The following is a 14,278-nucleotide window of genomic DNA, read 5'->3' as shown; positions in this document are numbered from 1 at the left end:
TGTGTGTGTGTGTATGGATGGGTGTGTGTGTATATATAGTGTGTGTGTGTGTGTGTGTGTATATATATATATATATATATATACACACACACACCACCTCTTAATTTATCCATTCATTTATCACTGAACACTTGGGCTTTCTCCATAGTTTGGCTATTGTAAATAACATTGCTGTAAACATTAGGGTGCATGTATCCCTTGAATTAGTGCTTTTATATTCTTTGGGCAAATACCCAGTAGTGCAATGGCTGGGTTATAGGGTAGTCCTCTATTTTTAATTTTTAGAGGAAACGCCATACTGTTTTCCACAGTGGCTATACCAGTTTGCATTCCCACCAACAGTGCCAGAGGGTTGACCTTACTCTACGTCCTTGCCAACATTTGTTGTTTCTTTGTTGTCAGCCATTCTGACAGGCGTGATGTGATTATCTCATCGTAGATTTGAATTGCATTTCCCTGATGATGAGTGATGATGAGGATCTTTTCACGTGTCTGTGGGCCATCTGTTTGTCTTCTTTGGAGAAACGTCTGTTCATGTCTCCTGTTTGTTATTTAATTGGATTATTTGTTTTTATGGTGTTGAGTTGTATCAGTTCTTTATATATTTTGGATACTAACCCTTTATCACATATGTTATTTGCCAGTATCTTTCCCTATTCCATACACTGTCTTTTAGTTTTGTTGGTTGTTTTCTTTGCCATGCAGAAGCTATTAATTTTTATCTAGTCCCAATAGTTTATTTTTGCTTTTGTTTCCCTTGCCTCAGAAGACATATTTAGAAAAATGTTGTTACAGCCAATGTCAGGGAAATAACTACCTTTGCTCTCTTCTTCAAGGATTTATATGGTTTTGGGTCTCAAATTTAGATCTTTAATCCATTTTTAGTTTATTTTGTGTATAGTCCAGATTCATTCATTTTGTGTATAGTCCAGTAGTCCAGATTCATCTTTTGCATGTAGTTGTGCAGTTTTCCCAACACCATTTGTTGAAGAGACTTGTTTCCATTGTATATTCATTCCTCCTTTGTCAAAGATTGACCATATAATTGTGGATTTATTTCTGGGTTTTTTATTCTTTTCCATTGATCTATGTGTTTATTTTTATGTCTGTACCATACTGTTTTAATTACTTGAAATCCTGAATTGTGGTACCTCTAGCTTTGTTTTTATTTTTCAAGATTGCTTTGGCTATTTGAGGTCTTTTGTCATTCCATACAAATTTTAGGATTGTTTTTCTAGTTCTGTGAAAATTGCTGTTGACGTTTTGATAAGGATTGCATTAAATCTGTACATTGCTTCGGATAGTATAGACATTTTCACAATAATTGGTCTTTCAACCATGAGCATTGAATGTCTTTCCATTTTTTCGTGTTGTCCTGAGTTTCTTTCATCAGTGTTTTAGTCATTCATTCATTCATTCATTTAATTTTTTAGAATGAGAGAGCACACACACATGTGAGTGGGAATTAGGGGCAGAGGGAGGGAGAGAGAGAATCCCAAGCAGGTCCCACATTCAGCGCAGAGCCTGACAAGGGGCTTGGTCCCACGACCCTAAGGATCATGACCTGAGCTGAAATCAAGAGTTGGATGCTCAGTTGACTGAGCCACCAAGGTGCCCCAGTGTTTTATAGCTTTAAGTTTATTCCTAGATATATTTTATTGTTTTTGGTACAATTGTAAATGGTACTGTTTTTGTAATTCACGTTCTGCTGCTTCATTATTAGTGTACAGTAATTCAACTAGATTTCTGTACAATGATTTTGTATCCTCTGACTTTACTGAATTCATTTATCAGTGCTAGTAGTTTTTTTGGTAGAATCTTCAGTTTCCTATGTCTTCAGATAGTGAAAGTTTTACTTTTTTCTTATCCATTTGGATGCCTCTTATTTCTTTATGTTGTCTAATTGCTTTGGCTAGGACTTCCAGTACTATGTTGAATAAAAGTCATGAAAGTGGACATCCTAGTCTTGTTCCTGACCTTAGGGGTAAAACTCTGTTTTTTTATCACGGAGTATGATGTTGGCTGTGGGTTTTTCATATAAGGGCTTTATCATACTGTGGTATGTTCCCTTTAGACCTACTTTGCAGAGGATTTTTATCATAAATGGATGTTGTAGTTTGTTGAGTGCTTTTTCTGCATCTGTTGAAAGATTATATGGTTTTTATCCTTTCTCCTATTGATGTGATGTATCAGGTTGATTGTTTTGTGACTGTTGACCCACCCTGCATCCTGGGAATAAACCCCACTTCATCATGAGGTATGATTTTTTGTTGATATTGTTGAATTCAGTTTGCTAATATTTTGTTGAGGATTTTTGCATCTATATTCACTAGAGATACTGGTCTGTAGTTCCTTTTTTTGTGGTATCTTTAACTGGTTTTAGTATCAGGGCGGTACTGACCTTATAGGATGAATTTGGAATTGTCCCTTCCACTTCTGTTTTTTTGGAATAGTTGAGAAGAAGAGGTATTAACTCTTCTTTAAATGTTTGGTAGAATTCGTCTGTAAAGCTGCCTGGTCCTAGACTTCGGTTTTTTGGGAATTTTTTTGATTATTGATTCAATTTCATTGCTGGTAATCAGTCTGTTCAAGTTGTCTGTCTATTTCTTCCTGCTTCAGTTTTGGTAGGTTATGTTTTTGCAGGAATTTATCCATTTCTTCTAAGTTGTCTAGTTTGTTGGCGAATGAATTTTCATAATATTCTGGTATAGTTCATATTTCTGTTATGTTGGTTGTTATTTCTCCTCGTTCATTAATGATTTTGTTTATTCGGGTCCCTCTCTTTTTTCTTTTTTTTGGGTAAGCGGTTTATTATTTTTGTTGATCATTTCAAAGAATCAGATCTTGGTTTCATTGATCTGTTCTACTTCTGTTGTTGTTGTTTCTCTATCATTTATTTCTGCTATTTACTGTTTCCTTTTTGCTGGGTTTGGGCTTTGTTGTTTTTCTAGCTCTTTTATGTCAGGTTAGGTTGTTTATTTCAGATTTTTCTTGCATCTTGAGATAGGCCTGTATTGCTATAAACTACATATTTTAATTTTTGTAGTTGGCTAAAAGACAGCTCTGAAAAATCTAGGAGTCTTAGTACTTTCTATTCACATTTTCAGCCATTTCTCATTTCACAGCATTCTTCATCTGTGCCTTTCTCATTGCTTGGTGCCTTGAATTTCTAAATGTTTCTATGGTTCTTACTCTGGAGAAGCGTTTATTTATTAATTTCTTCTCTTTTTGGATTTCATATTTTTCTTTTGTTTACAAGTCCTAAATCTGTGACAGTTTTGTTGAACAATCTCTTTTGCTATGATTTCTTCTCTTGTACTTGTCCTTTTTAAAGACATTTTCATAGGATTTCAGGAGTGAGCTAAGATTAATATATGTTAGACACTCACGTTTATCTTTCTTTTCTTTACAGTGTATTTGTGAGATTCATCCTTGTGCCTTCAGCCACATTTTGGGGGACATGGCCATACTGTGAAGAGTACTGTTAGCTGCTTTGTCATGCTAACTATCGAGAATTTCTTCTTTCTCATTTGTTTTCTCTTCCTCTGCACAGTTAAGATCTGTAGTTTAATAGCTCTTGTATATACCCTGTTTAATATGCAGAATTTGTTTTAGGGAAATTGGGATACATCTTAAAAGAAATTTTCTTTACTGAATTAGGTAAAATAACATTTCTTTTTCTTTAGAAGTTTTTTATTTTTTAAAAAATGTTTACGGTTTTTGTTGTTGTTGTTGTTGTTTTTGAGAGAGTATGAGCAGGGGAAAAGCCGAGAGATGGGGCAGAAGCTCTGAAGTGGGCTCTGAGTTGACAGCAGCAAGTCCCATGTGGGGCTCCAAATCATGAACCACAAGATTACAACCTGAGCTGAAGTCAGACGCTTAACCACCAGGGTGCCCCTTGTTTTGTTTTTTGTTTTGTTTTGTTTTTAAGCAATATAATGTCTTTGTCATTTTTGGAAATAGTTCCACTTAGGGAATGCTTAAGGTGAAATTGCTTAAGACCCGGGTAGTGGTTTTATGGGTATTTGCATTGTAATTCTTTATTAAACTATCAATTTATAGGGAAGTAAATTCGCTTACAGTCATAAACACTACTTGCTGCATATAGCCATGGCTATGTATTCCAAACCCAAACAATGAAATTTTAGCTTACTGGTCTCATAAGATAAAGCTGAATAATATTTGTTATATTTATACTCAGTTGTAATACCTCTTCCTTAAGCCTCATACAACATTACTGAAGAGTGTTAATTTTTTCTTTCAGCTTTCTCAGTGCCAGATCTTAACTGCCATGTTTTTGACTTTAAGATCTTCCTACAGTCACTCCTAATTGTTAAATGTTTGATTTCTTCTATGTTCCTTTTGGCCTTTTTTAGTTCAGTTACATGAACTTGCCTTTTAGTATTTCCTGTAATCCTGTTTCTTGGTGGCTGGTATCTTAATTTTGTTCTTTTAGAAACCTTAGGGTTTCCATAGTTAAGGGATAGAAACTTCAGCACTCTAGCCTTTTCACAGTAGATCCATTTGATTTGAATATTTTAACCATTTAAACAGAAAACAGAAGTGAGATCTTTAAATTTATTATACTTCTTAGGTCATTTATATGGTTTAATTAATGAAGTTAGGAACTCCTTAATACACTACTCTGTTCCCCCACTGCCCAAAATGGGGAAAGGGTTTACTACTCAGTTGCATGTAAATTACTCTATTTTGACTGAAGGACTGACCTTCATTTCTACCCCTCCTTCCCCTGCTCTTAATTTTCTTGAAACATTTTACCCTCTACTTAGGTTTTGCTTTTGTTGTGGTTTACTTTCAAATACAACTTTTAAAAACGTTTTAATTGTTAAAGTTCCATTTAATCAAATAAAATTTTGTCTTTCAGAGTATCTTAAAGTGAGGTCACATGATCCTGAGGAGGCTATTAGACATGATGTTATTGTGTCTATAGTTACAGCGGCTAAAAAGGATATTCTTCTGGTCAACGATCACTTACTTAACTTTGTGAGAGAGAGAACATTAGACAAACGGGTAAGTAGGAATAATAATTACTAGGAGGCTTTCACTTTGAATACCTGAAGTTTAATAGTATTTCATTTGAAAATACTGAGATTTAAGTGTAATTAATCATTTTTGAGGGGGTCATTTTAATGAGAAGGTTTCTTTGTTACATTAAACTTTGTTACTTCTTTTAAGTTTGGATTATTTATTCTCATCCTAAAAATGAGATGGCTCTAAATGGTAGTCAGGTGTTTACCCTGGACACTGGTTTTAATAAGTGACTCATAAAGTGACTTAATAACTGATACAACTAACTTATATTGTTGGCTCTCTTTTCTTTTTCCTTTCCTGTGGGTATCAGTTGACTGTTCTTCAGCTGGTGGTATTATAATTTCTGTGGAATAGCAAATAACACGTTTTCAACTTGGCAAAGCTATACATGCTAGAGCAGCATGCTTCTAGCTTATCTTCTGTGACCCTAAACCTTTCTTTTTGAGTGAGCACCCACTAGTTCCACTCAGTAATCATTAGCTTCTTAAGAGAGATACTGTGTCTTACTATGTTTGTATTCATATTGCCTGGACTCTGTTAGACACTGAGTAAGGGTATGAGTGCATGTTCATTCTCACCTCATCCCCATTGTTTTTCCTTTGTGGTATGGGTTTTACAGACTTAGGCTTGAGTAGTTTTAGTGAAGGATGAAAATCTTTGATGTATTGAGGGTTAATTAGCAAAGAAAGTGGGAGGCCTATTGGTAGCTGTGAATAGCTTTGATTAGGTAAATACCTTACAACATTTTAATAGTCGCTTGTAAGGTTGATTTTGCTGTCCTCATCATTTAGTGCTCTCTTTGATAATGCTGGTTGTAGGTGAAGAACAGATGGGCAGGAATTGCATGGTTTTCCCTCCAGATCTGTAGGTATTTGGAACAACTTATTTTAACTAATAAAAAGGCCAAAAGGTGTAAAGAAGGAAAAGGAGATTTGCATCTTGGTAGGCTAACTGCCTTTTAAGTATTCAAATAGTCTTTTTCTTAGTTAGACTTGGAATTTGAACTAAGTGTGTGTTGTTGGGATCAAATAATTTTTGATAATCATATTGTATTCGTCGTAGGGCTACTTGGTTCAGTCAGATAAATATTAATTGGAAACCAGAAAGTAATTGAATATATTTATGTTCTTGGCAGTATTAGAATATACTCTGTCTTTATATTCTCCTTAAAGCAGCAGTTTGAGGAATTAGAGGTAAGATAGAGAATTAGAAAGTTTCTAAAATAAATTGAATTCCTGTTTTATGAGTAAGGCTTTTGGTATGTATTGGTGGATGGATGAGATAAGGACTATTCTTAATCTGCTGTAAGTAATTGAGAGAAAAACCAAGGGAAGAAATCACTATGAATGACAGACTGCAAAGGAAAAAAAAATGAATAATCTGCGCAGCTTCATAAAGTTCTAAACATTACTAACATCCTACTGATTGTAGTGCTGTGTTTGTGTAAAATTAAAGGATAAACTCATCCCAAGATAATTAAGCAATATTAGATATACTATAGCAAATATATAATTAGAAAAACAGTTGAATGCATTCTTTTTATACTTGAACTTGATTCTCAAATACACAAAATTAACCAAGTGTCTTCACATTCAGCGTTTGATAAAACCAGTATCATGTACCTTTAATTGAAGTATTTTTAATTGGAAAAAGTGTATAAGGGATAGGTCACAATTAACTAGGTCTTTGCCTTTTAAAATCTGGCAGCATGCTTTCTCTTACTCAATTCTAAGTGACTTTTTGTAGATTGTGATTATCTTTTGTTTTTTAGGGGTAGATGATGAGTTTAAGATAGTAAAGCATTAAAATTTTTTATACGTGTTAGTATCTCTATACTTTTCATAGTAGATACATTAAAATGATAGTTCTGTTTTTTTCTGTAATCCTTATAAATCGATATCCAGTATCTGAGGATTGATGAAAATATACTCTGTAAAGTAACCAGCTTAAAAACGGGAAAACAAACTTTCCTGAAGTATAATGGGAGCATTTTTAAATTATAAGAAAACATTTTTGTTTTTACTTTAAGTGGAGAGTGCGCAAAGAAGCCATGATGGGACTTGCCCAAATTTATAAGAAGTATGCTTTACAGTCAGCAGCTGGAAAAGATGCTGCAAAACAGATTTCATGGATCAAAGACAAATTGCTACATATATATTATCAGAATAGTATTGATGATCGGTAAGTTAAGGACACTAGGTAAAATATTTGGTGATTTTGTTGTATTTAACTGCTATTGAAATGTTGTTTTAAGCAAACTGTTTTCTTTACATCTTGAAACTCCTCAGTTTTTACTGCAAATTAAGGGTAGTGAGTGACTAGTTTTCCTCCCACCAAAGCCGTAAATAAAGCAGTAATGTACATGTAACTTTAGGGGTGGATACAGCTTTTATATTCATTTTTGAATAGTGTTTTTGGAGAGTAGTACTTAGAAATGTGTGTAATAATTTAAATTTTATTTCATAGGTAATTTTTCAAATAACTTTTTTTTCAAATAAATGAAAATAAACCCTTTGGATTATAGACAGTTTAAAAACAGTTTATACCCAAGTGTAAAAGGACAGTTTATAATTAATATGAAGCACATTATCTGAACATAACCTTTTATATTTTTCTATTATAGCATAAGGTTAGATCTTGTACAAATCCTAACCATTTAGTAGTTAATAAATCTGTGAATCCTGTTTGCAGTCTGAATTGATTTCACTTGATTGGATTTATTTTAAATTGTTAATCTAAATGGTCTTTCCTATAACAGATTAGAATGAAAAAATTAAGAAACAGTAGGCCATCTTAGAATTTTAAGAGTTATTTTTTTTTCCTTACAAATAGTTTATTGTCAAGTTGGTTTCCATATAACACCCAGTGCTCATCCCCACAAGTGCCCTCCTCCATGCCCATCTCCCCCCTCCCCGCCACATCCACAATTTTAAGAGTTATAGGGACTAAAAACTGGGTATCCTGTGTTAACATTATCTAAGAAACTTCATAGTTATTATTTTTGTAAAGTTGAAGTTTTTAGACGTTTTGAGTGTGCAGCATATTTGCCTAGAGATTTGCATTATTATGATTTTATGGTTCTTTTTTTGTACTTTTAACAAGGTCTTTTTTCATGATGATTACTACAAAAACTCAGAAGAATCTTAATAATTTCTTTATAATTTTAACATACAGTTGCTTAGAATTTGTCACTTGGAAGGACCTGGTTTGGTTTTTCAATGCTCCATTATTCAGATAAGGAAATTGAATCCCTGCTACACATTCACGGTCATACAGAAGTAGTTATCTTAGCTGGGTACAGGGATGTTGCTAGCACATCCAGCTAAATCTTTTTTTGGCCCCTCTTCTTACAAGAAGGAAATCTTTGATTTAGAAATCTCATCTTCATTTTGAAAGCAGAAACTTCTTTTACACGTATTCTTTATATGTTTTGGAATTTTATATACAAATTTAATACATTAAGAAAAATCATTTTAGTACTTTCTCTGTGTTTTTGTAGATTGCTTGTTGAACGGATCTTTGCTCAGTACATGGTTCCCCACAATTTGGAAACTACAGAACGGATGAAGTGCTTATATTACTTATATGCCACACTGGATTTAAATGCTGTGAAGTAGGTTTCAAGTGTCAAATTTTGTTCTTACCCTCTTTTGCAATGTATTTTATGGGGAAAAAAAAATCAGAACTATATTTTTAAATGTTAACAATTTATGTAATAAAAATAAGTAGTGAGACACAAAATATTTGGTTCTCTTTCACAAGGTACTGCTGTCAACATGAGATTATCAAGGATTTTTGTAAGCAATTTAAAAATAGAGCTGATTGGCATGGAATCTTGCAGGATTTGATACCCCCTGCCGACATATTGTTGTTTCAAGAAGTATTGATGTACCTTTAAAAAAATTTTTTTTTCCTTTAGGTGTTAAGAAGGTCCATACTGAGAAAATCCTACCACCTTATTTTGATTTGATACTGATTTGAATTTTACAGTGGGGCAATGGGGTACATATTTTTGTGCTGCATAGCCTCAATATATAGTGTTATAGTTTGGCATATGGGTAAGCACAAATATATTCTTATGACTTTTTTCATTCAGAAAATACTTCGTATTACCATTGTAGGGAATTGGAATTTTGTACATAGAAGAGACATTGCTAATTGAATCACACTTGAGGGTTAGGAAATTGAGGCCTTGAGATTGATTTGCTCGAGGCTTTAGAAAATGGAGATCCTTTGCATTCCAGCAAATGTAGTTACAAGTATAGAGGATTAAATGCTTAGAAACGGGAAGTCTAAGAAGCTGTATATAATTTTTCATTTCATTTTTACCTCTGCTTAATGGGGCTTTTGACTTCATTTTCTCCATGGAAATTATCATATGTACTATTTATATCTTTCATAGAAACGTTGAGGAAAAGGTTGTAGAGGAGAGAAATTTAATTTCTTACTACTTCCTGTATTTCAGCCAGAGGAGTATTTATTATCAGTGGCTGTTTTGTGCTGTAACAGCAGAATTGAGTAGTTTCAATAAAGACTGTATGGCCCACAAGGCTTAAGACATTTATTATCTGACCTTCTATAGAAAAGCTTGCCAGCCCCTCACGTAAGTGATATTTTTCCTGTTTTTCACATGAGGAACTGAATCCCTGAGAGGCCAGTTAACTCACACAAAATCACATAAGTAGTAAGAGACAAAGTCAAGATTTGAACTCCGTTCTACCTGGTTTTAAAATTCATTCTTTTCCACTGCATTCAATAAAATATTTACTACCATATTTAATTGATTTTTCAACAAATTGTCATATGCTAACGTTTTTAGATTCAGAATGCATTCTCTTCTTCATGGTGCAGTTGATGGTTTCTTAGAATGAGTGAGATAAGAGTGTATCTTACATCCTATTCGAAACAACCTATGGAAATCATAGTCTGGACTTCTGGACTCAGCTCATCTGTCATTCATGAGTAAAAATGAAAACACTTTGAAACAAACAATGAGAGTTCACCACTCATAGATCCAACTTGAAAAATTACTAAATAATAATTTCTTTTGGTAAAAAAGGACATTAAATCCAGAAGGAAGGGTAGGATGTAAGAAGCAACAAGATTTTTAAACACTTTTGCCAATCAGACTAATCAATGACTGTAAAATTAATAATAACAATAGCAAAGTTTTCTTTACAAGGGAAGGAGGCGTAGATTAAAAAGTAAGTTAACATCAGGGCATCTGGGTTGCTTTAGTCAGTTTGTATCCAGCTTCAGCTCACATCATGATCTCATGGTTCCTGAGTTTGAGTCCCACGTTGGGCTCTCTGCTGTCAGCACAGAGCCTGCTTCGGATCCTCTCTCCCTCTCTCCTCTACTTGCTCTGTGTCTTTCTCAAAAAAAATAAACATTAAAAAACAAACAACTTTGGGGCGCCTGGGTGGCTTAGTCGGTTAAGCATCCGACTTTCGCTTAGGTCATGATCTCGCGGTTCGTAGGTTCGAGCCCCGCATCGGGCTCTGTGCTGACTGCCAGCTCAGAGCCTGGAGCCTGTTTCAGTCTGTGACTCCCTCTCTCTCTGACCCTCCCCTGCTCACACTGTCTCTCTCTCTCTCTCTCCTAGAAATAAATAAAACATTAAAAAAAAAAAAAAAAAAAAACAAAAAAAAAACAACTTTAAAATTAAGTTAGCATCTAGACTGATACTTAGCCAGCATACACTTCTTGATCAGTATGTCCACTCTCTTGAGAGTCCCGGGGATCCTCTCTCTACGACACTCTGCCTCGTGCCTGGACACAGCAGAAGGACTATCAGCTGTTCTGATTGGTTGGTCCTGTGCCTTTGTGAAAAATTTTGAATATTAGGTGGACCCTATCAGATAATAACATGTAAGATGGTAGATAAAATGTTCTACAGTTCTTTTATCATAGAAGAATGGGACAGGCATGTTGATTAATTAGGCTGTAAATTAAGTGTGTGAATTAAAAATTTGAGTTGCCCTAAAAGAATTGAATTAGAATGTATGTCTTCCAAACCCAGAGGAGCAAGACAGAATTAATGAAAACTTTAATATGAGAACTGTAGAAGAGAATAAGAAATATAATTGTAGATAGAAAACACTAAATAATAGTTACAAATCTGTATGTATCCTATATTTTATACTATGATCATATTCTTCTGAGGAAGACAAAGTACTCCCTATATTTTAAAATTTTGATGTATATCAGTTTTGGTTAGGCCCCTAAGTTAACTAAATATCTTCACTAGTGAAAAAGAGAACAGAGGCAGGCTTGAGTACTCTCTGGGTCCTGGTGTATGTTGCCATCTCCCTCAAGTTTCCTAGAACAACTGTTAATAACAAGAATTAGTGGTAGTTTCAGGTGTCTGGTTGCGATCTTTTTGGTTAGGTAGGCTCTCTAAACCCATTTTTGTACTGCTGAGGCTGATGGGTAATTTGCCAGCTGGGAGTAGAATGTTGGAAGGAAGGCTCTCTTCTCTTTCTTTGTGTTAGAGACAGATAACTGTAAGTGTATCCATGCTTTAAGCAAATTTTTCATATTTATGTAGTGACAGAGCTGGAATTCAGGCTCATGTTAAGTTCTACTCATCTTTATAAAAGTTGTTTCTACTATTAAAAATACTATTTCTACTTTTTTTTTTCTTTTTCAGGACTATTCAGAAGGGCAAACACAAGCAGAAATTTGTCTTTGCTGCTTAAGATAATTTTATTAAAGTACTTGAGAAGATGGTTCCCCTAAAAATATATTAAAATATAAATCCTTAGTGATGGTCACTTTTTGATTCAAGCTATAGCCATAGTGGTTTATAAAGAGCTTTAGAATACTTACAATTTCATCTTTAAATTAACAAATAATTAAAATAGGTAAAATAGTTTCTGCTTTAGTTTAAGTGAAGGCAAGTTACAAAATCCAGGCCTGTCAGAAGTTGTAAGTAATGATAAAGTATTAGCAAGTGAGAGACCATTCATTGACTTTGGAATTCAGGAGTCATTTCACAGATGACTACTCTGTTTCTTCTTACTTAGCTATTGGTTTTTACAGTCCTCTGTATACTGGTCATTTTTCTTTTAATATTTGCATTCTTAAAGTGTGCCAATTAAACTTTTAATGGAAGTGTAATAGCTTGAAAATAGTATAGTATAATTTTTAATTTAACTTCTAAGATAAAATGTCCCAATAGTGTTGGTTTGCCAGTACCATTTTGAGGTGATGACTATCAAGGAATTTAAGTGTCCACATTTAAACTATTTTATCTCCATAATGATATCTAAAGGTATTCTTAAAACATAGTGTTAAGGAGGAGAATGAAAATTTTAACAATTGTCTATCAAAATAAAAACATGGCTTTATATGTTTCTGTGCCCTGTTACTTTTTATGGCAGTGCTCCAGTGTGATACTGGAGGTTAATAGACGTGTAGAAAGTTGAAAACAAAATAATGAAAAGTATTTGGTTTTGGAAAATTTCCTTTTCATCTAAATAGAAAATATGTGATTCTAAATTCTGTAACATGATATTTCAGTAACTATTTTCTTAGGATTTATGTATATTTTCTTGAATATGTATATAATTTGATTTTAGATTTAAATTTCTACCTGAAAACAATAAAAGTATTAAGAGGACATCAAAAACTTTGCCATATAAAAATAATATTCAAATAACATGTAAATACATGTCTGTAATAATTCATATGTTTATATATCAAACATTTATATATAACATGTAAATATATGTACATGACAAATTTATATAGTATAAGTATTTTCACATATATATGGAATATGGTATAGTTATATATAAATAAATACATGAGTTATATAATTTATATAATACACGTTATTTAGTTAACTATGTGTACTTCAGACACTGGACTTCAGTGAGTCCTTAAAAATCTAAACACATAAATTCTACCTCTACACTGTGAGAATTTGAGGATTAAATAAAACAAGTGAGAAATTACCATTTTTTATTTACATCAGTTTGTTTATAGATATTTTAAACTTATTTAATGACTGTTCACTTACATATAGGTATGTAACATATTTTATATAATATATAAATATAATCTATACAATTACATTATAAATATTTCTATTTTAAGAAAAATTATCCCTCATTTTCTCAGTACTCTTTTCTGTTTGTTTCTTTGATTCCTTTTCGTATGGCCTATTGTAGGACCTTCACCACACATTCCTTTATTTCTTAAGGTTATAATCTCAGTAGGAAATTCTTCTACCCTTGTTTACAAAAATGTTGCAGTTAATAATAGCTCTTCACTATTTTATATAAAACAAAAAAAACCCCATTTTCTTTTGTTTAATACAAGTATCTGTTCCAATGTTCATATCTTTTGTATATGACTCTTCTTTGTCTACATATGTCATCAGTTTGGTTGGTCCTGTGAAATTTACCTCATCTCTGGCATTTTTTTGTTAATGTTTGAACTTAAAAAGAAAAGCAGTATATTTGGAATATTCCAGAAGGATTTTTATTCTGTTTTGTTATTTAAATTTATGTTTTTTTGTTTTCCAGAGCGTTGAATGAAATGTGGAAATGTCAAAATCTGCTCCGACATCAAGTCAAGGATTTGCTTGACTTAATTAAGCAACCCAAAGTAAGTTAAATTGAAAAGTTTTCCTTTGATGAGAAGTTTTGTAGAACACCTGTATTTTAGTTTCTACCATTGCTGCAGTGTGTTGAAATACCTATTTCTGAATGGAACCATTCTACTCGAGAAGCTATCATATCTAATTTAGAACACTGGAAGAAAAAAAATTTATTTTTTTTTTTGAGAGAGTGTGAAATTGTGTGAGCAGGGGAGAGACTGAGGGAAAGAGGGAGAGAGAATTTTAAGCTTGCTCCACGCCCAGTGCAGAGCCCAGCACAAAGCCTGACATGGGGCTTGATTTCACCACTGTGAGATCATCACCTGAGCCACCCAGGTGCCCTGGAACACAGAAATTTTCAAGAAATTTATTGCATAGAAAATTTAAAATTTACATTTACTGTATTTGTAAAAGATGAACCCATCAGGAAAGAGAATGTACTTTTTTGTACTCAGTTAAAGTTCTTTTATAGCTTTTAAAAAAACCAAAACAATAACTCTCATTGAAAACATAGAAAATAGAGTAAAATTGCACTGTCTTGGCACACTAAAATGTTCCCATCATCTTTATATAGTCTTGTGGTTTTAGAAAATTTTAGTGTCATGTAATTTTAGTTAA

At 33.2% G+C, this 14,278-nt stretch overlaps 1 protein-coding gene across 6 annotated transcripts in view; it reads left to right on the top strand.

The window, feature by feature from the left end:
* PDS5B (PDS5 cohesin associated factor B) overlaps positions 1-14,278 on the top strand; it is a 199,787-nt gene that overhangs the window by 99,677 nt on the left and 85,832 nt on the right. For all 6 annotated transcript variants that reach the window (XM_039239836.1, XM_039239835.1, XM_039239837.1 and 3 more), the window contains exons 11-14: positions 4,886-5,031; positions 7,082-7,233; positions 8,552-8,665; positions 13,587-13,668. In XM_039239836.1, the coding sequence (XP_039095767.1) occupies positions 4,886-5,031; positions 7,082-7,233; positions 8,552-8,665; positions 13,587-13,668 (494 nt within the window). The remainder of the gene's footprint in view (positions 1-4,885; positions 5,032-7,081; positions 7,234-8,551; positions 8,666-13,586; positions 13,669-14,278) is intronic.

This window comes from Hyaena hyaena, unplaced genomic scaffold (genome assembly GCF_003009895.1).
Source record: "Hyaena hyaena isolate Hyena2069 unplaced genomic scaffold, ASM300989v1 scaffold_163, whole genome shotgun sequence".
In the NCBI taxonomy this organism is placed as follows: Eukaryota; Metazoa; Chordata; class Mammalia; order Carnivora; family Hyaenidae; genus Hyaena; species Hyaena hyaena.
This window is presented reverse-complemented; position numbering and strand designations above follow the sequence as displayed.